The 22,902-nt window shown below is 39.7% G+C and overlaps 1 protein-coding gene across 1 annotated transcript in view; it reads right to left on the reverse strand.

Moving 5' to 3' along the window:
* Positions 1 to 22,902, reverse strand: part of SEL1L2 (SEL1L2 adaptor subunit of ERAD E3 ligase) — a 109,787-nt gene that overhangs the window by 41,711 nt on the left and 45,174 nt on the right. Inside the window, exons 4-5 of the mRNA XM_043883788.1 lie at positions 11,827 to 11,929; positions 7,320 to 7,482 (exon numbers count right to left, since the gene is read on the reverse strand). Coding sequence (XP_043739723.1) covers positions 7,320 to 7,482; positions 11,827 to 11,929 — 266 coding nt within the window. The remainder of the gene's footprint in view (positions 1 to 7,319; positions 7,483 to 11,826; positions 11,930 to 22,902) is intronic.

Consider the following 22,902-nt stretch of genomic DNA (forward strand, 5'->3'; position numbering starts at 1 on the left):
ACTACTGGAAAAACCATAGCTTTGACTAGACAGACCTTTGTTGGCAAAGTAATGTCTCTGCTTTCTAACATGCTGTCTAGGTTGGTCACAACTTTCCTTCCGAGGAGCAAGCATCTTTTAATTTCATGGCTGCATTCACCATCTGCAGTGATGTTGGAGTCCAAAAAATAAAGTCTGCCACTGTTTCCACTGTTTCCCCATCTATTTCCCATGAAGTGATGGGACCAGATGCCATGATCTTAGTTTTCTGAATGTTGAGTTTTAAGCCAACTTTTTCACTCTCCTCTTTCACTTTCATCAAGAGCCTCTTTAGTTCTTTGCTTTCTGCCAAAAGGGTGGTGTCATCTCCATATCTCAGGTTATTGATATTTCTCCTGGCAATCTTGATTCCAGCTTGTGCTTCATCCAGCCCTGCATTTTGCATGACACAGTCTGCATATAAGTTAAATAAGCAGGGTGACAATATACAGCCTTGACATACTCCTTTCCCGACTTGGAACCAGTCTGTTGTTCCATGTCCAGTTCTAACTGTTGCTTCTTGACCTGCATACAGGTTTCTCAGGAGACAGGTCAGGTGGTCTGGTATCCCCATAAGAGTTTCCCACAGTTTGTTGTGATCCACACAGTCAAATGCTTTTACATAGTCAATGAAACAGAAATAGATGTTTTTCTGGAACTCTCTCATTTTTCAATGATCCAACAGATATTGGCAATTTGATCTCTGGTTCCTCTGCCTTTCTTAAATCCAGGTTGAACATCTGGAAGTTCATGGCTCACATACTGTTGAAGCCTGGCTTGGAGAATTTTGAGCATTACTTTACTAGCATGTGAGATGAGTGCAATTGTGTGGTAGTTTGAGCACTCTTTGGCATTGCCTTTCTCTGGGATTGGAATGAAAACTGACCTTTTCCAGTCCTGTGGCCACTGCTGAATTTTCCAGATTTGCTGGCATAATGAGTGTAGCACTTTCACATCATCCTCTTTTAGGATTTCTTTTAGGATTTCTTTTCATGTTTTATATTAAGAACAATTTGGTATTAGACATAGGAGGGTATGGCAACCCACTCCAGTGTTCTTGCCTGGAGAATCCCATGGACAGAAGAGCCTGGTAGGCTACAGTTCATAGCGTCTGAAAGAGTAGGACACTACTGAAGCAACTTAGCACGCATGCACGCACTCAGCTTACTAGCTGATGGAATATTTGAAGAGCACATGTTTATAGGCAGTGTCCTGTGGTGGATTGCCAGAAAAGCTTTCACCTTGGCATAAATCCATTAGTCTATACTCTTTATTCACTATTATCAAAGCCCACATTTCTACTTTTTCATCTAGTTTATGATAATATAATCCAAGACTTTGTTACACGTCTCCCTAAAATCAAAATACAACAAGGTCTGATAATTTCATCAAAACAGAAAATGATTAATTTCTTAAACATTTTATTATAATTTCAAGGACAAAGAACTATGTTACTTTTTAAACTAAGAAACTGACTGCAGAGAGTTCAATTCCTAAAAGCATAATACCTCTAATATGTGGTTTAAAATTTGTAATCTACTTAATTCATAAACTAAAAAAAATTTATGATACCATCAGTTTCTCTTTAGTCTCAAAGTTTCCATTTTTAGGAAAGTTGATCATAAAGGCTGTTATTACAAATGAAAGGCATCTGGAATCCTGGTACTCCTCTAACCTCTATAGTTATATTTAAAATGTTTAAATTGGCTCCTTGCAAAAATACCTTTAGCCAATGTTATTGGCTAAATAATTTAGTTTTTCTTGCAGCTCTTAGCAATTTTTGATTCTGCTCAATTTAGAATCTTGTGTATGTAGAAACTTTGATAGAACACAAATATACTGACCTTCGTATAAGAAAGTGAAGATACTGTTCTACTTAGTTGATCGTGTATTTTAAGACACTTTCACCAACACTGAATCATTTTGTGCAGAGCCTACCACGCTTTTTGGCCTGATCCTCTTGGAGAAAATTGTGAGGTCGGGAGGTTGTGGATTGTGTGGGAGTTAATTTCCATCCTATGCTTGCGGGGGAGTGCTTTCTCTGTATAATGCTCAGACTACAAAGTAAGGAACTAAAACCATGACTTTTGCAGCCTCAAATAATCAACTCAAAGAGCATGCTTCTCTCTTTAGCAGAAAAATAACAATGAGTGATTTTGAATTATTTCTCTGGAGGGCTCCACTTTTTTTCACTCTTTAAAACATGGCAGGCACTCGTGGAAGACAAAAGATGTCACAGACTATCACGTAGTAAATATGCCAATTATAGTCAGGGTTGTCCTATTTCTTTACAGTTGGGCATGGTCACCTAACAACTTTACAGTAATAAGTTTTTTGTCTTCGGTCTTTTCTGAGATAAGGCTGAGGTGAAATGAGATGGATTATAGAATGATTAAATCTTAACCCAGAAAAAAAAAATTGCTGTAAGTTGAAGAGAAGCTATGCTATAGCGATGACATCAGTGGTAGTTTTCAAAGGTCAAACTCTGCAAATTAGATGTGTTTATAAGACTCCGAACTCAACCACTGCGCTGTGTTATAGTATCTGGTATTTAAATTAAAAGAGTTAAGTGTAGAGGATATTTTAATCAATTTCAAAGTAAATTACTCAGGTTCCATAATAACAGTTTAAAAATTAAATATTCCTCCTTTTACTTTTTCTATAAGAAATCAAAAGAGAAAAAAGATCAAGCATTTAATTATTGTAATTATTTTATGAGTCTTGAAAGCATCTGTGGTCATTCTTTTTAGCTTAAATTGCAAGCCAAACAAAAATGTGATCAACCCTGATGAAAAACTCAGTTCCTTTTTGTACTCTTAATACAAAAAGATGATTTACATAAAAAAGAAATGCTCTACACAGGTGATCCTAGAATTATCAAAATGATTATTTGATACTAAAGTGATTTTTTTTCCAATTGTAGCACAGTGCTAATAATCATTACCATGATTCAATTAATTTCAAGGTGATACAATGTGAATGATTCATTTCTTGATTCTTAAAGCAAATGAGGTTTAGGCCCTACCTTCTTGTTTGGCAAATTAACAAACAAAGTTTCGTATTGAAATAGCTCATCAATATTAAAAAAAGAGTGAGCCTTCCTAATTCAGAATTTCTGCTTCCTAAATGAGAATCAGAGAAACAAAAAATACAAAACTTATCTATCTCTAGCTGGTATAGTGTAATATCTTATAAGATATCTTTTATTTTTATTTTTGCTTGCACTTTCTTCAGTTTTCATCATTTTCATGAAGACTAATTCATGAATAGTTTTATTCAGAAGCTACAGTTTTCTTGAAAATCAATTCAATGAACTCTGTTCACAATCTTAGTTGCTTTTATTGCCCTTATTGGGATTCCTTTCAGTTTATTTGGACTTTTTGTCAGATGAACCATTCAAGGTGCCTGAAAAGAAATGATTATGCCTCTTTCCCTCCATCAGCTTCCCTTTTATACATAGCCAGAACCTGCATTTCTCCCCCTACCCCCTCAATGCCACTTTATAATCTGAATTCATATCTTTCTTGTTTTCTTTGTTAAATTAGGGCTCCACAAGCCCTCTGGCGTTCTGGCTTCTACCATCTATTACACTTCAGTATTTCCAACTGCCCTCGACCTCTTCCCCAGAGATGGGTGTCTTCGTTTTCTCTATCTATCCCTCTCACTCGCTTCCATTGTCATTCTCAGTATACCATTCAGCTTCTTTAGCCACATTTCTGTTGCTACGTTGTCCTCACAGTTCCCAGCAACATTTTCTATATCAACCTGGCACAAACAGCTTGAGCGGAAAGGTGGTCAACCGGCTGGTCCTGTTAGAGAACTGTGATCAGTATGGCATGTGGCCAGCCTGGTCCCAGAAACCAGCCATCAAACAAAGCAAAGTTTGTACCACAGCATATTTTTAACTGTTCTTTGTACAAGGAGATAAATCAACTGCACAAGGATTTGCTGTGGGAAATAGATTTTTCTGTAGCGATGACTGGGATAATAGTTAAAGTTTCAGAATAGAATCCGGCATCCATTAGAATAGAATCCAGCTGTAGCACTGGACCAGGGTCCTCTAGGCTCCCTGCCCATCCGGATAACACTTTGGTTCAACATCATGGGGAGCTAAAGCAAGGAAGGGGAGTCTGAGAGAAGAATAAGGGTGTTCAGGTTGTCAGGGAGAGCATAAGAGCTTGGGGCAGAGACTTTTTCCAATCAGTATCGCAGCACTTCAACAAACAGTGTGGCTGAATTTTGTATATCAGGTTAATGCTGGCCTTTCAGGTGAAGCATTTGTCCTCATCCACATTTTGTTTTCTTGCCTTCCTTGTCTGTGGTCCATGCCACAGAACCATACTACCTAGAGCATGTGGAGTAAAACTCTGATGTCAGCTCTCAGTCCATATGTTTAATGTACCTGATATGTTAATTTGGGATTTCTTTTCTGGGAGAAGTGTTTTGACCTTGCATCAAATATGTCATTCAAGTATAGACAAATCCTTCGTGTTGCCTATATCCAGTATTCTAGACTGAGTGTAAATGTTCCTTTCATCCTTGAAGCCTTTTCTACCTGCCCCAGGCAAAGCCAGTCAGACACTTTTCTATGCCTAAAGCACTTTACCTTAACTCTAGCCCACCTAAACTGTGCTGCAATTATTTGTTTATATTTAAGATTGGCCCATAAGGACTTTGATCTATTAATTTTTTCTTCCAATCAACAAGATTGTGTGTGGCGTATAGTAAGTGTCCAAGAAACAATTGTTGACTTAACTAATACACCCACTGACAAAGCACACGTCCACCAGTTCATTACCTAGGGATTAGGTAATATTATTTGTAGTGGTGGACATGATGATAACATTTGGGTTTTTTTTGAACTTTATATTTTTGATTAATCAAATATGGGATCTATTCACAGGGAAAGAGATCTATCTGGGTTGGCCAAAAAGTCTGTTCATAAGAGCTTACGGAAAAACCGAAATGAACTTTTTGGCCAACTCAATATGATATATTATTAAGTGAATCAAGAGCTGATTAGGGAACAGTAATTAAAGTATGTCCCATTTTTGTAAAGAAACATTCTACAAAGTTATAGGAAAAATCCTAGAAGGATAATAGTGAGAGTAATAATATTTATGTATTTTTTTCTGGTGAATGATAATAAAGTTCTAGGTATGGAATTAAGTGCCTTCACACATTATTCTAATCCTCACAACTTTGTTAATTCACTCATCATGAATTAATTCACTATTCAGCTATATTTTTTTTGCCCCAGGCACTGCACTGTATTTTTAGAGATACAGTTGCTGCTGCTGCTAAGTCTCTTCAGTCGTGTCCGACTCTGTGCGACCCCATAGATGGCAGTCCATCAGGCTCCCCGTCCCTGGGATTCTCCAGGCAAGAACACTGGAGTGGGTTGCCATTTCCTTCTCCAACGCATGAAAGTGAAAAGTGAAAGTGAAGTTACTCAGTCTTGTCCGACTCTTAGCGACCCCATGGACCACAGCCTACCAGGCTCCTCCATCCATGGGATTTTCCAGGCAAGAGTACTGGAGTGGGGTGCCAATGCCTTTTCCAAGAGATACAGTAGTGAACCAAATAAACACAGTACCCAGAGTTTTATCATTATCCTAACTCTACAGATGGAAATTAGGGAGGTTGCCCCACCCATCAGAGTTCCTCTGGTCAACTTCTGGTTCAAATGAACTCACAGACTCATAAGAGGCTACACTTGTCAGTCTGCTCAGGCAGACGTAGCATAGGAAGCAGAGTCTGCCAGACAGCAGCATCAGCCTCCTTTGTGTAGGAGTCCTTGAAGCTGGTCACACAGTCCTCAAGCAGCCCTCATCTTTAGTCCCTGAGATGACAGACCAGGCTCAAGGAGATGAGATCTGCACTGGGTGGTGTGGCAGCCCCCCTGATGTGAAAGCCTCATTCCCTGTATAACAAGTCCATAGGCATAGTCAGTCCACATTGCCCAGGGTCCCTGCGAGAATTACCACATCATCTGGTATGTATAGTTCATGAGCGTTTCTCTCAAGGTAGTTTACCAAGCAGAGGTCATTTCAACGACAAGTAATACTACCTGGAAACATAGTGAACATTTTATTCCTATCATATCACCAGGGAAACAGAAGTAGAGGGTGAACCAAAGGTCAAATCCTCACACAGAGGGGGAAAGGATTTTGTTAAGTAGAAAGTGGTAGAGTGGATTTGAAGTTAAATCTGTCTGATTCCAAAGCTTAGCTTCTACATGTACTGGATGGAAAAAAAATGATCTCTGGGAAGAAAGCTTTTAGGTAATTTTTACTCTCTTTCTCAAACTTTCTGAATTCATAGGTTTTTTTTTGTTTGTTTGTTTTTAATTGTAAGCAGCATAAATTTCTTCTGTAATCAGAAAGAAATGTTTTCATTAAGAAGACCAAGAACATGAAAACATACTTTTGCTACCGCACCAAGTACAGGTAGCCAGAAACAAAACAATGTATGCGCTTGCTCTGTGATGATGATGCTGTAAAAAGAGAAAGAAGCCAAACAGAAAAACAGTAGTGGAGTCAGGATGGTTGGCTTATGAGAGGCTTTTTTTGGGTTTTGTTTTCATTGTTTTCCAGATTTTCTATGAAATGCTTATGTTATTCTGGAAATAAAATGAAATGTTGGTTGGTTGGTTAGTCACTAAGGCATGTCCTACTTTTGTGACCCTATGGACTGTAGCCCACCAAGCTCCTCTGTCCCTGGGATTTCCCAGGCCAAGCATATTGGGGTGGGTTGCCACTTCCTTCTCCAGAGGCTCTTCCTGACCCAGGGGTCAAACCTGTGTCTCCACTGCAGGCAGTTTCCTTATTGCTGAGCTACCAAGAAAGCCCCATAAAATGAAACACACATTAAAATAGAAAAGCAAATCCATATAGCTTGTAAAATACTTAAACCAAGTAAAAACCAGGCAAACATCATCCTAAAGAAATAGATTTAGTTCCATATTTCTTTGCATAGGTAAATACAGAGTATTTTTTTTTATAAAATTTAACTATGTTAGGGGTTTGGAGTTCTCACGTTATTTTAAAACACACACGTGGATGTGGAAGATGGGAAGGGGGATTAGAGAGCAGCTCTGTTCCGTTCCTGAAAGTCACTCAGGAGCTAGAAGGACTTGCCCCAGGTCCCTGCCTTGGGTCCTGATGGAACATTTAGGGCATTACTGTAACTTTCCTAGGCCTGGGCTTGTGCAACAGAGGCTCAACTCCTCTCACATGTGATTTGTCTATAGTTATTTCAGGAGGTAGCTATTTAAGATATAATTTTCTCTCAAAACTCACGTTTTGGGCTTTATATGATCCTTCCTTAGCCAAGGACTCATATAATTGGATAGCTGCTGTAATGTTTTGCATGCCAAAATTTCCAAATAGCAAAGCATCAGCCATTTTCTCCATAGCTTTCAAGTTTCCCATATCAGCTGCTTTGGCAAAGAATATGTAGGCTCTGTTTCAAGAATATGAAGTTAGAAGTGTGAGTATCAAAAATGAAAATTTCTGCTCCTCCTTCATTCTGCTTTTAACAAGAAGGACCCGGTTGACATTGCTACTAACACTACAGTTTAACTATAGTCCATTACATCTCTAGACCAGAAGATTTTTTTCAGCCCTAAGTCAGTCTAAGACTATAATTTCAAATATATCTGACAAATGATGAAGCTGCTGAAAAGGAAAAATATTTAAGCTATATCATCCATGCTTCAAGCTTGTATACCAAGTGGAGTGAAAAACTGGGGCATTTGTCCTAAAATAGCAAACCTTCCCACAGTAAATCCCATTACTTATGAGTATTTGATTTATAAAATGAACTCTGAACAATATAACTAAAATCAGTTTTAAGAAATCAAAATTGCAATGTCACACTTAAGAAGTTACTATCATAAGAACAACTGTCCCTTTGCATTCCAAAATAATTTTCTGAAGCAGAGTATATTCTTTAGCACAACAAAACCAGACTCTGTGGAAAAACAATAACCAAACAAAACCATAATGATTTTTAGGACTCTAGAGTCTGACCGACTGGGTTAAAATCTACCATTAATTAGTTTGAGAGCTTCAGGCAAGTTACTTAACTTCTCTGTGCCTCTGTCATCTATAAAATTGGATAATAATAGCATCTACTTCATGGGGCTGCTGGGAAGATTCAATGAGATAATCCATGTGAAGTTCTTGGCATGCTGCCTGATATAGAGTAAGCCCTCAATAAATTCAGCTATAATTATTATTAAGACTATTGCATAAAGTTTTATGGCATGGTAATTGTTCTCCTATAATTTGTGGGTAAATCACATAAAGTTAGTGATTACAAATATAGACACCAGAGGATTGCCTTGCAGTACATTTTATGAGTCCTGGTCAGAAGTCACCCAGACCTGATCTGTGTAACAAGTAGTGATGGAGAGCCTTGCAAGGTCAAAACTTGTGTTGGAGACAGAGAGTGCTTTGAGGATTTATTTTTATTCTTATCACTTCCCCTTTGGTAGCAGTAAGATCACAAAGCATTAACCTCTGCCTGTGACCTTGACTCAAATACAGGAATAAACACACAAATCTACCATAGCTACCAATTCAGAAGGATTAGGAGACTCAGCTTTATATACCCTTACCCATGCTGTTGCTAAAATAAATTGCTCATGGTCAAAGGCTGGAGCCAAATAGAATAGGCCAGAAGGGCCAAGGGTGAGAGCTATCCAGGTAAGCATTAGGGTCCTGGATGGTAAACAGAGAGTAGGTCCCAGTGGAACCAAAAGAAGCCAGGAGATCTAGCAAAAAATTAGCTGTGGTCAAATCAAGTGGAAGTTCTGGGGGCCAGAAAGCAAATGGTAAGAGAGAAGGTTTCAAAGGTCAGTGACTGCATGAGTTTGGCATCACGGGACAGGTATGGTACCAAGTACAGATTCCCAGGAGCTCTTCTGTCACATGGCTTGTTGCCGCAACAACATAGTCTGCTGGACTAGAAGGGTACCAACATGGTCCAGAGCAGAGAAACCTGAGATGGGCTGCAGGGGCCAGGAGTCCATGTATTTGCTGGTCCCAAAAGGCAGCAAAAATTTGCAAAACCAATCCCTCTAGGTGACTTTGAGTCTGAGGGAGGAGGGGGTACATCTGTCTCATATCAGGGCAGTCCAAGCTGATATATGGAATACCAGAAGCTGGACCCAGGATAGGAGAAAAGTCATGGCAAATTAGGTGGGATTAAGATCAGGACTGCAATCCCCAAGAGGGAAAAAGTAGGAGAAACTGGGCAAAAGAAAGTTCAGTTAGGTGCCTGGATTGTCTCTAGAGGATTTGGTGTTGGATGTTTGGGTGGGTACTGGGGGAAGGGGAGGCTACATGCATCTCTAGGACATGTCAGAAGCTTATCTCCAAACCTTCCTCACTGATGAGTAAGTCTTAATGACAGTTAACCTTGGATATCATAGAGGCTTCTCGGTTCTTTCAGACAAGTTTGTGTTTCCCTGACATATGCTTGTTTAACATCTGTACTTCTAGAAGCACTAGCTTGTTCAACAATTTTCCTCGCATACATACGAAGAGACTGAACAAATGAAATAGACCAAGATGTGAGTGTGGATGAGGCAAAAGGACTAGCAGTACCTGTGACTTATGCTACCCTCAGTGAGAAGTGGTGAGGCGAGGAGCGGGCAGGGCAGAGGATGAAGAGTCGCAAAATGACTCCCCTCTGGTCTGGGGGCGTAGCCTTTTCTCTTCCCTGACCAGAATCAGAGATGGCGAAGTTGGCTGTATTTGGCTCACGTGGAACGCAGACAATCCTGAACACTGAAGGAGTTTCACACATCTGGGGAAACTGCTGGGGTCTCTGGTTATGAAGAGATTTGGTTTCAGTTCTCCACCACTGCCAGCCTAGAAGGGTCAGCAGACTCAGGTTTATGTACCCTCCTACGTGTCTGTGCTGCTGCAAACATAAGCTGTTCTGGGATTCCTGGGCAAGGACTGGAGCAGGATAGGTGGGGAAAGAGTAACCTGAGACTGAGTGACACCCGGTAGGCAGGAAGGTTCCTGCACTGCTGGACGGCCCTGCAATGAAGGGCTGGGTTTTCTCCCCATCCTTTAAGTCAAAAAAGGAAGGCACCTATCAAGGTTAGGCAGAACCTTCTAAGAGTGATTTTGTCCCATCAGGCTGAATCTAGGAGCTCCTTGGACTTAATGGGGCCCCTCATCTTGGGTTCACCTGCTAGTTTGAATCTCAGGGACAAGCCCTTCCCAGAACGCCACTGTTCTCTCATCCTGCTAGGCTGGGCTCAGGATTCCCTGTCCTTCTTACTCATCTTCTCAGTGACACCCAAATGAGCTGACTGCCCTCTAAGGCTGGATTGTATTTTGGGGGCTTGGTTTAACTCCATCCTCATCATGACAGTCCTCAGGGACACTTAGCATGAGGCTTGAGTTTTTGCTGAGGATGGTTTATTTTGCTCTTATTAAGTGCTTCTAATTTAACTTTCCCTAGAGAGAGGACCAAATCCCTTACTTCCTTTTTCTTGTCACTTTGGAAAAATAAAAATCTTTTTGACCTTCTATTTCCTCCTCCATGATTTGGGGATAATAATTTATGTTTTACAATATCATTGTGAACAATGAAGAATAATATCCCACAACAAGTCACATGAAGAAGGAGCTTGAAAAATGGAAGTTGTGATGTTGTGATAACCAGGTTCATACTTAATCCCCCCACCCTTTCCTCTACACTCTTAAGCTTGTCTCAAAGGCTTTGAGCTTTAGGAAAGAAATTATGGACTCTGCAGCTGCCCTGCCTCGGGTTGGCTACCACAACTCTGGGGAGTATCCCATAGGGCTGGTATGCCTAATCTGTGTGAAAACAAAAGAAACATCCTTGTTGGAGGTTCAGAGTTTATTCCTTCTATTAAGGTTCAAGACACACTTGACTTCTTCGCTTCCACACCTTCCACTTACCAGTTAGAGGACTAGAAATAAAAATAACAAACACTTATCTCCTTATTACTGCGTGTCAGACATGGTTCTAAGAGCTAGACTGCATTAAGTGGCTAAGTAACTGTCTCTGTCCCACAGCCAGTAGATGGTAGAGCCAGAGTTCAATTCCAAGGTTGTCACTAGAGACTTGATAGGACTTCAGGTTGTCCCCCTATCCTGGGGACAGGGGGGAAAGATACTTCTGCCTCCCATTTAGACAGAGCAGACAAGTGAAACAAGGAACAGGGGATGTGGTGTGAGACCACGTGGCCACGGCCTGGTCGCCTCCCAGCTGTGCATTTGTCATCACCTCCCACTACCATCTTGGAATCTCTGTTCCCAGTGTTTTAAAGGGGGTAAAAATGAAACTCTTCTTAACTCGTAATTCTGTTCTGGGGATAAAATGGCATGACATACACGAAAGTGTCCTAAAAACCATTAAGTGAGGCGCAAAAGCTGTCAGGCAGCACAAGGCGTTCTAAAACAACAACGACTCTAGGTCAAAGAATACATATTTTCTTCAAATAGTACATATTTTGTTTCACTTGAGCCGATGAAAGCCAAAACAATATTTTTGCTTGAATGCTCAGATCAGTGCCTTTATTCTGCGTTTCACTTAATGTGTAGGGCCTATGGTTTCACACATAAGGTCTATCCACATGTTTAGGCTGATAATTTGTAGGAGTCTTTAAACACCATTTGATCCTTTTAAAAACAAAAGTTTATAGGCAAATAAGCTTATTTGTTATACCATTAAGCTTCTAATGACAAATCAGATTTTGGCTTGCTCTCTTTTCTCAACCTGGAAACTGAACTTGGCTGGAGTGCTGGGTGGACTTACTCTGCTTTTTGTTTCTGGTTTTTAGACTGCTGGAGGATTTTGATGCCCGTCTTAAAAAGCTGGTCTCCTTCCTCCGTGGAATTGTTCTTTGCTTGCTGTTTTACTGTAAATGGACAAATAAGGAAAAATGACATTATTTTGTGTTTTACATTTTAAAAATGATGTGCTGACATATTATTTTGGGGTTTGCTCTCCGTATTTTTTAGCCTCTGCATTTCAAGATCACCCTACCTTTGGCTAGATGGTAGAAGGTGTCTACGAAAGTATTCTCTTACTCTCTTTTGTGAAAGGGTCTTGGAGGATGGAGGAGAGACATGGATGTTTCTGATGATAGGAGGGAGAGAGATGTTCCCATTCTGAAAAAGGGGCGCAAAGTCCTGCAAGCAGAAGACAGGAAGCAAGGTCTCCAAGGGAAGGGGTGGCTTGGTGTATCCTGCTATCTGGATCTTAGATACCGGGCTTTTTAGTGCTCAGATCTCTTATCTGAAGCAGAAGATACCATGGCCAGTGTGTACTCAGGATTGGGGGAGAGGTGCTCCCTCGTCCTCCCCAGAGTCTTTCTAAGACCTTTCGAGCCTGACTGAGAACTGCTAGGGGTGAGCGTCAGGAATAAGTGGGCAGGGTAGGTATGCCAGAACACACCTAGGACCTTGAAGAAGGCACAAAGGAGGGGATCAATAATAATTTGCCTTGTGGGATGATACCTCAGAGTAAAATCTTATATTATTTAAGGAAAATAAGAAACATAATTTTACCTGCTATAAGAATAATACTTCTAAAACACTGATATAACACTTCACAATTTTCAAAGCATATCACCAGTTTACAGATGGGAAAAGCTGTTTAGAAGGAAAGTCTGCCCCCACCCCAACACACACACACACACACACACACACACACACACACACACATCATTCCATAGCATCACAGTGCCTCTTGAAGTCCATTATGACACTCACTGAAACCTCTGATTAGGTGAACCACATGTGAAGCCATTTTAAAGGAGAGGCATTCTGGGATTTGATGCCTCATTAACAAGAACACAAAAGACTTTTTAAGCGGTTCTTGCTTTTCTTCTTCCTAACAAGCTATCAGAACTGCCCACTTTCTTTTGTAAACTAAAAAAAATTACAATTTACAATCCAGTTTACAATTATTTTGAATGCTTAAAGTTATCCAATCAGTTTAGTAACACCAACATTTAGTGTCTAATTTCTGCTTTGAGTTATAGGTTATCTATACTAACGACTAAAAATAATGGGAAAAACATATTAATCTGTGTTTGGAACGGCAATCGGTCCTATTAAGATGCTTTCAAAGAGGGAGAATAAATTTTGAAAGGTTGTCTCTACATCCATATATATGAGAGAAATGATTTACCACTATAGATTTCAAGTCATGGTTTTTGCGTTTACATGTGACATAATTTTGGGATTTCCAAAAACTTATTAAAATACAAGTTTCATGTACTATAAGAGGGCTTAATTACCAGTAAAGTTATCTTGACAACACTTTTTCTTCGTGTGGGTTAATGATTTCCAAATTTGGGTAAAGTACAGTCAGGAAATGATTTGAGGAGACAATCCTGAAGTTGTTGTAAAGGACTTTCATGACTCTCGGGTCCTCTGGATGCCTGTTGCTCTGTCCTGATAGGAGCTCTTCAGTGACTGAGGAGTGCTGGGGATGAGCCTCAGGGACAAAGGATGAGCGGGTGTCCCAGAGCAGTATTTAAGGCAACAGCAATTGTGGAACTTGCTCCAACTAGACGAATTTGTACTTCAGTCTTTGTCAGAGGTATAATCTGTAGACAGTTCTAGACATTTTATTACTTTGTCTGTCTTATTATCAATATTCTCTATCTAATTTGGGGACTGTCATGGGCTGAATTATAACCGCCAAAATTTGGATGCTGAAGTCTCATCCCCCAGTACCTCGGAATGTAACCTTATTTGGAGGTAAGGTCTTTAAGGAAGTGACTGAAGGAGGCTCTTTGAGTGGAGCCCTAATCCAGTATGACTGGGTGTCTGTTTAAGCAGAAGAAACATCAGCAGCCCGCTGGCATAGAAAAGAGAAGATGTAAGGACACAGTGAAAAGGTGACCCGCTATAAGCCAAGGAAAGAAGCCTTAGAATGAACCTGTTAACACCTTGATTGCGGACTTCCAGCCTCCAGGACTGTGAGAAAATCCATTTCTGCTGCTTAAGCCACTTTGCCTATGGTATTTTGTTATGGTATCTCTGGCAAACTAATACTGATGCTAACTCGGTATCACATGGAAAACAAGCTGTCTCTTCTCGACATAAGAAGGGAGGCACCCAAACTCAGCTTCTGATCAGATCAGTGGCTACCCTGTAAAAGCAAGAAGGACTGAGATTTCCCACGGGCATCCAAGGTTTCCAGATGCTGGACCTCTGAATTTCCTAGGCAACCAGATGCCCAAGTAGCCCACCTCTGACAAGGCTGTGTTCTCATTGCTGTACTCAAAGTACCATGTAGTTGGTGGACCTTCCAAGTAACCATCAATCTCTAGATCCAGATCACCTTTCTAAGATGATGGGCGAAACAGGAATCTATGCCTCCTCCTGCTGACACTTCAACTGTAAAATTCTCTAATCAAGTCTATTTCTTAACTCCTGTCACTTGTCACTGTGGAATTCATGCAGAATCCTCTCATTCATAAGGACTAGAAGCAAATCTTTAGAAGAAAAATGGCCCACTTGCTTGTTTCAGATAGAAGAAGAAAGAGTGAAATTGGAGACAACTCCTTCTCTGCCATTCATACATTCCCTTGTTCATTTCATTGGTATGAATTGATACTTACCATGTGTTAGACACAATGCTAAACACTGTATCTTAGCCTGGCAGAGACAAACATGTTTACCAAAAATTACAAGGTCATCTGGTAGGCTCTACATAAGAAGGCACTGTGGGAATACAGGAGCCTTCTTTGTTTGTAAGCCACAGAAACCCAATCTGATTGACTTAAGCTAAAGGAACTCATTAGGAGGTTCACAGATTCAATGGGGTTGATCAGGAATCAAAGCATCCTTGCAAACAGTGGCAAATGCTGCCACTGGGGTGGACCAGGATCCAATCCTTTTAAGACCTTCCTCTCTCTGTTCCAGCTCCTTGATGAGTCTGATGGGTCTAGTAGGGAAGACAAGGCATCTCATTACATTCCTATAAGAATGTATCCACTGGGGGAAACCTAATTCCACAAAAGGAAATTGGGATGGTGAGAAGGGTAAAACAGATGATGGGAAGCCCACAAACAGCAAATGCCCACCCACTTCAGGTCCCTTACTCTGGCTTAGTGAAAGAAAGAAATCTTCACAGATGAAATGCACTTCAGACAGTTCTCCAAAGGTAGGTAGGAATTTGCCAGACCAAGAAGATTAAACTGGTACTCCATTTGGAGGAAACAGTTGGTACAAAAGAACTGGGGTGGGCAGTGTATTTCAAATGAAGACGGAGAGCTTGCAGGTCATAGCGGGCCAGGCAGTCAAAGCTGGCAGCAAATGATACTGAGGAGAGTGGACAGAGATGTGAAGGACGAAAGGGAGGAGGCAACTCAGGGCATTGTGAAGGTGAAGGCAGGACCGCTAGGAGAAAGACAGAGGGAAAAGAAGTGGCAGGAAGACGGCCCTGATCAGAGACAGCTGTTTTTGAGTTTGAAATTATATCGGTGCAATGGCTCTACATGTGGCTGGTAAATGGCTGAGGAGAAATAGGGATGGAGTTGATTGGAATCCAGGAGGTCTAGCAAGAAAGGCAAGGTCTTACAACAGGGATATTTAACCCTGCAGGGCGCTGGAGGCCTCTAGCCACTGACTGATGGATGTGGAAGCACAAGACCCCAGCCCCCTTGCCTGTAGGATGGGGACAATCCTCCAGTGCAATTTGCTCTTCAAAATCCTAAACTTCTCCTGAAACTATCTTTGCTCAGCTCCTTCCCTTGCCTTAATCTGTATTACTCACTTTCTTCAATGTTTCATCAGAAAATCTAAAACTTTAACATTTAAATTCAAGTATATAAATATTATCTAAATGATATAGAAAAATAAAAGGGAAAAGAATAATAAATTCCTGAGTTTGAATCTCAAATTTTATTACTTCATGAATCACATAAAGGACCACTGAGAGTTAAAAGAATGTCTTGACACTGAGAGTTAAAGGAGATGAATATCTTCTACTCTGACTAAAAATCAGGTGCTTTCACCATTAAAATGATACAGAAAGATAAAATGGGAAAATCTTTGCTCTGCAGAAAAGCTTGCCTCCACAGACACTGCATCTATCTAATTTTAATTGTATTTAATATAAACCAACTTCAGTTTCTGATTTTCTGAATAATGCATCAGAAGAGATCTTCAATTTGCCCTTAACGTCTGCTAGAAAGATACAATCTCAGATAAGGTGGGAGAATAACGATCCATTTCTAAAAATAACATTCCACCCAAGAAAGAATGACTCAGCAGAGTTTAGTCAGATAAAGATGCCATCAACTCAAATACACTTGAATAGAGCACAGATATTTACAGCAGTCAAATTTATTCATTCTGTCCCCAGATCATTGTCCTCAGACATAAATACCTCCATTGGTATTTCTTGGAAACAGTAGACAAATTATAAGTAAAAAAAAATTTTTTTCCTCTTCAAATATCTACTAAGCAAAGCTTAAAATGAGAGATCCTGACTTAGAAAGATATAATTCATGATCTAAAAATCCTTAATTTATCAGAAAGACATGCATTATAAAAAGTGAAGAATCAAATAATACACAGATATAGTTATAATAGGTGCTAATATTCATAAACCACTTCAGTTGTAGGCAATTTTCTCATTGGCTGTCATTTTACAGATGAGTTGGCATACGCACAGAGCCTATACTATTTCTCAGAGCTATACAACATGCAGAATCATGTGTTAAACACAAAGTTATTATCAAATGATGAAAAATTTGAATAAAAGGTCCAAAATACATTTTAAAAATAAATTTACTGTAATTGTTTAAAGTATCTTAAAGTTGTTTCTTTATAGTAATACTTCATTTACCTGACTCTTGAGAAATATGTTTCATATAAATCATTTTCCCCATTAGATGAATCATATCTCTTTTTATTTTGACTATTTTCTGATGTAAATCCGTCTAAAAAGGGTGTAATATATTTCTCCACCTTCCCCAACACAAGATAATGAGTGTGATTTAACCAGGTCTTGATGATTCAGAGCATCATTATACACACATGATAATTCACAGTCTGGTTGGTTTGGACATGATTATGTAAGAAGACAATGCTTATGGGAGGCCTTGAATAATGGAAAGACCTTCAGTAGTGAGTAGGAACAGAAGGGGCAAGAAAAGAAAGTGGCATGCTGTATTCATGTCCTCTGGGGTGGAAGAGAGTGCCTGCTGGAAGTGGCTGGGTTGACACTTAGTTGCACATGATAATTTGTAGCACCTTAGGTCACTGATTCCCAAAGGGAATGTAGGATATTTTTTTTACTGGAGTACAGTTGCTTTATAATGTTGTGTTAGTTTCTGCTCTACAACAAAGTGAGTCCCCTATCAGTTCAGTTTGCAACCCCACGGACCGCAGCACGCCAGGCCTCCCTGTCCATCACCAACTCCCGGAGTTGACTCAAACTCATGTCCATCGAGTCGGTGATGCCATCCAGCCATCTTATCCTCTGTCATCCCCTTCTCCTCCCGCCCTCAATCTTTCCCAGCATCAGGGTCTTTTTCAATGAGTCAGTTCTTTGCACCAGGTGGCCAAAGTATTGGAGTTTCAGCTTCAGCATCAGTCCTTCCAATGAATAATCAGGACTGATTTTCTTTAGGATGGACTGGTTGGATCTCCTTGCTGTCCAAGGGACTCTCAAGAGTCTTCTCCCACACTACCGTTCAAAAGCATCATATGTATACACATATCCTCTCCCTTTTGAACGTCCCTCCTACCCCTCCCACCACCCCACCCCTCTAGGTCATTACAGAGCACTGAGTTGAGCTCCCTGTGGTACACAGAAGCTTCCCACGAGCTATCTATTTTACACATGGCAGTGTATACACGTCAGTCCTACTCTCCCAATTTTATCTCACCCCATAAAATAATTTTCAGTTATTTAAATTTCAGTACACACGCAAACTTTAAAACTTTGATAGTTAAAATACCTAATATATATTCACCTGTAGATTCTTTTTATGTCAAGTGATGCTAATTTCTTTTTTTTAAATAACCATGAAACATTCCAAACATACAAAGAAATCACAGAAAATGGAACATACCTCACTATCACCCTCCCCGCCTGACACACTCAGTTTAACAGATGGTAACATGTTGCCTCATTTGTTTTATGTATCAGTTGTAAGGAAACAATGTACAGACACAGGCAAGCCTCCTCCCAGCAAACCTGCCCCTGGCTCCCTCTTCAGAGGTGGGTGTTTTCCGGAAGTTGCTCTGTGGCTCTCCAGTTATTTATTTGGTTGCGCTGGGTGTCCCGTTGCTGTGCACACTTTTTCTCTAGGTGTGCAGAGTGGAGGCTACTCTTTGGTTGTGCTGTGTGGGCTTTACACTGCTGTGGCTTCCCTTGCTGTGGAGCAAGGCTCTTGGGCGTGCAGACTTCAGCAGCTGCGGCACGCGGGCTCGGTAGTGGTGGCCTGATGGGCCCTAGAGTACGCAGGCTTCAGCAGGTGCAACAGGTGGGCTTGGTAGTTGTGGCTCACAGGCCCTAGAGCTTGGGTTCAGTAGTTGTGGCACACAGGCTTCGTTGCTCTGCGGCATGTGGAATCTTCCTGGACCAGGGATCGAACCTGTGTCCCCTGCATTGTCAGGCTGATTCTTATGTACTGTACCACTAGGAAAGTACACTGTGTAGCTCTTTTACTACATACGTGTACCCAGTGTTATTCCTATATATAAATAGCATCATACTGTATATCTTTTGCAGCTAAGTTTTTCACGGTTTGAGATTTATTCATCTTGATTCAAGCAAGCTTCATTCATTCATTTTAACATTGCCAATTGTCTGGTCAAAATTCTTTGTATGAATGCAAGTGAAAGTGGAAATGAAAGTGAAAGTTTCTCAGTCATGTCCGACTCTTTGTGACCCCATGGACTGTACAGTCACTTCCTTAGTGGCTCAGTGGTGAAGAATCTACCTGTCAATTCAGAAGATGTGGGTTTAATACCTAGGTTGGGAGGATCTCCTGGGAAAGGAAATGGCAACCCACTCCAGAATTCTTGCTTGGGAAATTCCGTGGATAGAGGAGCCTGGAGGAGTCCAGGTGGTCGCAAAAGAGTTGGATATGACTTAGCATCTAAACAACAACAATATTCCATTGTATATATGTACCACAACTTCTTTATCCATTTATCTCTGGATGGACTTCTAGGATGCTTCCATGTCCTAGCTATTGTAAACAGTGCTGCAGTGAACATTGGGGTACATGTGTCTTTTTGAATTGTGATTTCTCAGGGGATAAGCCCAGTAGTGGGATTGCTGGGTTATATGGTAGTTTTATTGCTAGTTTTTAAAGGAATCTCCATACTGTTTTCCATAGTGGCTGTATCAGTTTACATTCCCACCAACAGTGCAAGAGGGTTCCCTTTTCTCCACATACTCCCCAATATTTATTGTTTGTAGGTTTTTGATGATGGCCATTCTGATTGGTATGACCTGATAACTCATTGTAGTTTTAATTCACATTTCTTTAACAATGAGCGAAGTTGAGTATCTTTTCATGTGCCATCTGTATGTCTTCTTTGGAGAAATGTCTGTTTAGGTCTTCTGCCCATTTTTCACATATACTTTTAAAATTAGTTTGTCAAATACCATGAAAATCCTCTTGATCAATTTTTAAGCTAATTTGATAGAATATCTTACAATTTTGAATTGTGAGATATTGTAATTGAATATTGTAATTGTATTTGTAATTGAAATAAGATATAATATCTTACAATTTTGAATTTTCCCATTCACAATCATAATAACTATTTATTCATTTCTTTTATATATTATTCAAAAAGGTTTTATGCTTTTCCCTTTCTCAAACATCTTGTATATCTTTTATTAGATTTATTCTTAAGTACCTTTTACTTTCTATTGTTATTTTAAATAATACTCAAGTAATTTCATCATATTTTGCTTTTCATATATCATATACAGAAATGCTATTGAGTTTTATATATTAATTTTTAAATCTAGCAATTTTTCCAAACTCTATTAATTCTCATAGTTTAACAGATTTTCCTTAATTTTTCAAGATCAGCATCATATCATTCTGGTGAATTGTTCTTATGAACACTATGTGACGATACTTTCTCTCTACTAAGTGTCTTTATCTTTTAAGTCTATCCTGTATAAAATTAATAATAGCTGTCTTTCACTTAGTATTGCTTGCGATATCATTTCAGTCCTTTCACTTTAAATCTTTTTGTGTCATGCTTAAAGTACATGTCTTGAAAATGGTATACAACTGAGTACAATATTTTTATTTTAATCTAAAGGTCTCTTCTTTTCACTTCATATTTTCTTTCTGAGTTGCATTCAGGGCAATTTCTTCTGATCTTTTCTTATTTCATTAATGTTCTCTTCAACAGTGTCTAATTTTTCTGTTTACCCATCTGCTCACTTAATTTAAATTATTATGCTTTTGTTTTTCCTTAGTTCTCTTTGGTTCTTTGGCACAGATGGTCATTTGTTTTTCATGATGTCTTCTCTTTTTTCTTATGGTTTCTTAATCATTTAAAAATGTTTATTTCATAGATTTATTTTCATAAACTTGAGGGGTCTATGCCTTATACTGTGTGTGTGTGGGAAGGGTGTGTGTGTGGGTGGGTGGATGCATGTACTTGCAAACTGACTCTCCCTGAATAGAATTTTTTTAACTTGGTGCATTAAAAATTTTTTTTTCATGCAAGCTTATCTCCAATAAGGTTTTTAATGTAGAAATTGTGGAAATGTTTCTCCAAAAAGTGATTTTGTGCTGCTTCTGTCAGGTTTCCAGATTTATCAACTTATTGGTGGAAGGAAATTCATATATGTGAACATATTGGCTTGAAAAGTATTCACAAAAATACCGGGTGGCATAAATTCAAATTCAAATCTATATAAGGTGCAGGGATGTGGTGTAAGTTTTCTCCAGGGAGATGCTTTTCCTTGTGAGAGCCAAGAGGGGGAACAGCTTCCTTGATATTTGCCTGTAATGGTGGGTGGTTTGTTTGTATTTCCTAATCTCCCCTTTCACTGTATGCACACCTCTATGAGACTCTTAGCTTTACTCATAGCTCTTCATTCCAATTCTCTTGTCAAAAATCCTTATGTCTGTTTTATTTCCCCAGCCTAGGATTAAAACTCAAGGCTCATCCATTACCAGTTCTGATCACAGCTTGCCAAAACATCAATTTATAGGTTTATTTTCCATTATTTCTAGCACCTGGGGATTTCAGTTTCTTGTGAGCTCAGCTCTGCATTTAAAAAGAGTTTTGGTATACTTTAGGTGTAAATTTTAGCTATTTGTAGCAGTAGGATTTTTATATTGAGTTAGATCACCATTTTGCAGAATAGGAGAGCTTCAGTGATTTAAAAAAAAATCAATTCATTTGCAAAACGTGTTGATTCAGAGAAAACTTTCAGTAAGTAATAGGAAAGCTATTAAAGGGTACACAGATTGGGTTCTCTGATAACCAGACTTTTTTGGGGTTAGTTATTAAGAGGTAGCCTTGGGTATCTGGGGGAGAAGCTGGATTGGGCAGAGAGAGAAGCTATGATGCAGGCCTGTAACAAAGAATAAGCCTGACTCCACAATGCAGCCATTCCTTTAACTCTAACCCTTGTGCTCTACTGCCTGTGCTTTTTCAAGCTGGCTCTGCATCCTTTGTAAAAGAATGTTGCCTGTAGCCTGAAATATACATCAATGCCTATTCTCAAGTTTCTGATCTTTAAAGGCATAACACTTTCCCATTCATATAGGGTTAAAAAGTTGCAGAACAGAAAACAACAATTGTCTTGCTGAAGGATAATAGGTTTATAGGAACATTGTGACAAGATCTGGTTGGACAGCTGCAAGAATAAAGGATTCCTACAGGAAAAAGTTTTCAGCAAGTTTTAATACCAAAGAAGCCTGAATTCTAACTCAGGTAAGATGGTTCTTTGGAACACTAATCCACCATCTTTTTGGTCTGCTGATTTTCTGAATAAAATCACTATTCCTCACCCCAGCAATGCATCTCCTGATTTTCAGCCTGTCACATGGTGAACAGGACAAGCTTGCACATGGTAAAAAGCCCAGTAAAACCCTTTCCTGACCACACAGGGTGCTCTGGAGTTAACATGTCTCTTCTAACTTGTCCCAATTAGGCTGACATGGTCAAGGCTTTATGCACCTAAATTGATTGGAAGTGGAAGTGGGCTTCCTAAAGTCATTGGAAGTGGGCTTTCCCTGGAAGGAGGCATAACCTTGGGTTATGCAGTTGTCTGCACCTAAGATAATCCCTGAAGGAACTGTTGCTGAAGGCTGTCTGTGAACTATACTCCCAGCAACTGGGCAACAAATTCCCCATTGCGGAGAGAATCTGCATGGCACTTCCCAGGGTCCTCACATACATTCCAAAGTCAATAAAGTTTATCAAATGATAAACTTACCCTAGCTGGTCACAGACTCCAGAAGTGAGAAAAAAAAATGTGGAGACTGGCTTAAAGTAAGATTCCAAGACACCGCCCCCTGCCAACCAAGCACGAAGGAGTGATATGGTCTGATCACCAAAATTAATGATGACTTAATTCCAAGAACTGCCAGGAAGGATCTGGTCAGGAAGGACAAAGAAGCTAGTGTTCCAGTTTCCTGCAGGAATAGGTTCCACTGTTCCCACTGCATGATTAATTATTGATTTATCTTGCTAACAATTTAACAAAGATAATTATTAGACTCAACTCTGACTCAGAAGGAAGTATTAATTGTTGAAATTATAGTGATGATACCCTGAGAGAAAATGAGCATGCCATTAAAAAATTGTAATGGGATGTTAAAGTATTGTGTTCAGCTCTAAAACACTATTCAAATGTACTCTAAAAATG

This window comes from Cervus elaphus, chromosome 23 (genome assembly GCF_910594005.1).
Source record: "Cervus elaphus chromosome 23, mCerEla1.1, whole genome shotgun sequence".
Lineage (NCBI taxonomy): Eukaryota > Metazoa > Chordata > Mammalia > Artiodactyla > Cervidae > Cervus > Cervus elaphus.